General features: G+C 44.0%; 1 protein-coding gene across 2 annotated transcripts in view; it reads left to right on the forward strand.

Moving 5' to 3' along the window:
- Positions 1-1,982: 1,982 nt before the first annotated feature.
- LOC111266013 (uncharacterized) overlaps positions 1,983-3,830 on the forward strand; it is a 20,316-nt gene continuing 18,468 nt past the window's right edge. Inside the window, exon 1 of one of the 2 annotated variants that reach the window (XM_022843121.2) lies at positions 1,983-3,417. In XM_022843121.2, the coding sequence (XP_022698856.1) occupies positions 3,339-3,417 (79 nt within the window). In that variant the 5' untranslated portion in view covers positions 1,983-3,338. The remainder of the gene's footprint in view (positions 3,418-3,830) is intronic. The other variant, XM_022843122.2, reaches the window with a different exon arrangement.

Consider the following 3,830-nt stretch of genomic DNA (forward strand, 5'->3'; position numbering starts at 1 on the left):
GCTGTTAGAAGAAACTAGTTTCTCGCCGAACATAGGCACCAGCACTACCAGCAGCAGCAGCAGCAGTAGCACTACTAAAACGGGCAAATTCTGCTGTAAGCTTACTTGCTTCTTCGACTCCTCGACGCAACGCCTGATGATGGCCAACAGTTTAGTTTGCAACAGAGGATAGCGGGGGAGCCTGGCAGCGCCAACGCGGTTTTTGTGAGCCACCAGGTGTAAACTGACAGCAGGCTGAATCGTCGTTAACTGGCCGCCAACGAAGCTAAACAACGTAGATTGAATTTCTGCTAACCGCGGCCAGGTGGCGCTAGCGGGCATTGCGCAACTGGCATCAGCCAATGCCAAAGGTTCGGTAACGTCGATAGCGCGGGAAACTTTCATGTTTAACCGGTTGAAAAATGCAGTGGGTTCGACGAGTCAGGTATCTGGTTCTTGACTGAAGTACATCAAAATAGCTTAATAAAAAACATCGGAGACCTCAATGTTTTACGGGTGATTATGTTGCCCTATAATGCTTCTGCAAACTGGAGAAATTTGATGACTACTTTCTCATAATTAAGTAACGAGCATGTTTCAAAAAGATTTACAGTTTACAGGGAAAGTGGCTATGGCCAAACCATAAGCAAAAACGGTTCTAGATTTTATTTGATTTGATTCATGATGCGATTTTAGGATATACTCCTCGTAAAAGGTGTATTTTGAAATATTTGCTGTAATGTAAGTTATACTAGGCGTGTTTGCAATGCTGCCTTTCTGGTATTAATAAAGAAATGTAGTCTGCTTTCATTCTAAACTGTCTGTAGGCCTAAGTTCCTATTTAATGCAATCAAAGATCTGAACTTTTTTCTTTTAGTTTTTTTGTTTTTTTCTTTAGTGGGAACATCGTTGGCTCAAGGCTTATAATTGTGTATTTTAGCAATTTGGCTCTCACCATCTGAAGCCCAGAAAAGCGTCAGATCATCGGTGGCCTTTATATGAAATGGTATCTTCGGTAGTCCACAAATATTTAAAGAACGAAATAGCTTAATGTGAAACTCACTCCTATATAAGTATTCGACCTATTCCCAAAGAGCTCTAGGCGTGTAAAGATAAGTCCATGGCAAACAATAACGCGCGAATAAATTATCAGTAACTTTGCTCCTAAATACAATCGTATATTCCCCATAATCGCATTTTTATATCCAACCAACTTTAATCATCGAGACTCAACAAATCCATTCTTTGCTTATTGATCTAAAAGTTCAATCAGTCCCCACAATTTTGTTGTTTTTCCCAGGTATGAACAGATCTTCATGACTGACTCACTCGTGTCCTACCAATACGTACAGTCATTTAGACCTTGTTTGGCATTCGCGTTTAAGTTGTATTTACTATAAACTTAGCTATTGCTCAAGCTCTGCCGAAGAAATTTTGCTTTAGGGGCCTCTTGCCTAGAAGAGCATTTTTCACTTTGCAGCATCTGAATATTCTGCTGGTAAACAACCAGTATTCCTGTATTTTGAAGAAAATTAGTCACATCGAACAATTATGCAATAAATCGATTTTTCTGGCAAATTTTGACAGCTCATATGACAGTCCTTGCGTTTAGAGAACACCTAGAAACTGCCGTAGTTGTGACCTATGGTAGATAGGCAATGTCCTTTTAATTCAATTGTAATTTCTGGTTGAACTTTTTCTCTAAGTCGTAGTGAAACAAAGTTACCTATTTTTTTTTTGTTGTAAGAAATACGGATCGTTTTTTTTTTTTTTTGTTAACTAATTTTATTATATAATTCACCACCTGATTTGATAGCGTGCAGCTGCCGTTTGGATCGCCCGTTCCGCTCCCGGAACTGCTGCTGCTGCTACCGCCGTGGCGGCCTCAACGGGAGTCCAAAATAGATATGCATTCATCCATTTTGGTTGTGTTGGCGCGCGCCATTTTGTTTGTGTTTGTTCTTAGCCACCGCTCGCCCGCCTCTCTCCTCCTTGTGCTGTTTCTCGGCTTCTGCAGAGTAGCATTGTCGTGCGTCTCTATTCCCAGGACGCATTGACAGCAAGCATACTACTGCCAAGCAGCAGCAGACAGCACCAAACAAGCCGAGAAGGTGTAGTTGTGGTGACTGCAAACGAGCGTGTGCTCAGCGGGCAAAGACAACGGCCCGCTGGCCTCCTGCTGTTAAGTGTTGTACTACTTTAAGTTGTGTTATTTTGTTGTAACAGGGGTCAGCACTCCTATTTAACCGTTCTCCAACGAAGCGTCCAGGCACCAAGGAATTGAGAATAAATTGTCACTCCTTTTGACGTGTAGTTCGTTTGGCTCGCCTTTACCAGTGTCCGTATTTGTGGCTTGGGTTGTGAGAGTTACATTACATTAGTGGGTCCTGCCTCTGTCTTACGCTGCCACCGTGCCCCATCCAGCTAGACAGATCGGGACTCGACTAGACTACATGGCAGGGCACAGGTTTCTGGCACAATGGGTTATTTGTTGCTGCTGACACTCGTATGGGAATATAGCTCTTTTACGAGAGTGATTAATTGGCACGGTTAGCTTGTTGACAATGTGTAAGCAAATCAAGTTAGTGCAAGCCATGAACTAGGGGTATACCTAATAAGCGAAACCAATAATTCTAGACTGCAAACATGTGTATACAACTGTCGATTATTGTCCGCTAGTCATCTCATCTTTGCCCCGTCTTGCTGTAAACCTATTTGCTTCGTGTGGGTACAACACACGACGTCAAGACATGCCGCTGTTGTTTGTTGCTGTTCCATGCAGCAACGACGACCTTCGACAACAACAGCAACTACTATTACAAGAACAACAAGGGTGCCATTATCATCAACATCGTCGTCACTGCCGGCAGCAGTGTGACTGTCAACTACAGCTGCAGTATATGCTATACCAACTACGACAGCAAAACGATCAAATTCCGAACTTGACGCCAAACATCCGATCGGTATCAAGACCGCGTGCACAGATTTATTATAGAAGAACGCGCGCTGCCGTTTCTAATCTATAGCTGTCTCCGAGCATCGACCTGCGAGTGACAACGCGGCGTCCGATAGGCAGGACACAGGCAAACAGCGACGCAAGAACTTCGCCAGTCCGCGGTGGCGGTACAGTGCTTGGGCACAGGGAACAACAGGGGCGGAATAAAGAGGCACGCGGTTGTTTACTGTCAGTGCTGCCTCTAGGAAGGCGAAAACTCATCGTTAGTTGTAAGGTGTAGATCGCCAAGGACAGTGAATTCCTTGACGCAGGAGGTGGGGGTTAGAGGCAAATTTGGGTTCTCGTTTTTTGTTGCTTCTCCCGTCGCTCCGGCTGCTGCTACTGCTGCGGCGCGTACGGCAAAATGGTTGTACGGGTGTGCATTGACGCGCAGCACTCGCCGTTTGTCACGTCGTTAGCATTCCCGCAGGGTATAGCACCCGGTACGTATTTGCCTCAAAAGTTCAGGCATTAGATCCGTATGGCAAAACTGAGTAAGGTAGTTTACGAGTGTATGTTTGTGAATGTGAAGTAGGCCGACTAGAATTGTCACAATGTGTTTTGCAGTAGCGATCGCCACCTGAGGGTGTCTCACATGTAGTAATTACAAGTTTTTTGGGAAATGTGGAACATGAAAGAGTCACGAGCTTCTTTTCTCCGATACCACTTAGCATGTGTAATGTGCTTGACAGGTTTACAGGTTTCAACGTGAATCGTGAGATGTTATTTGCCATCGAAGTGTATTATCACTAATATAAGCATAGTTGCGATACTCGTTGCCGTCGAACAGAATTATGGATATGTTAAACGAACGTCTTTATCGAACTCTAGATATGCATGTGTATCTACTACATAT

Source organism: Varroa jacobsoni, unplaced genomic scaffold (assembly GCF_002532875.2).
Source record: "Varroa jacobsoni isolate VJ856 unplaced genomic scaffold, vjacob_1.0 scaffold_1041, whole genome shotgun sequence".
Lineage (NCBI taxonomy): Eukaryota > Metazoa > Arthropoda > Arachnida > Mesostigmata > Varroidae > Varroa > Varroa jacobsoni.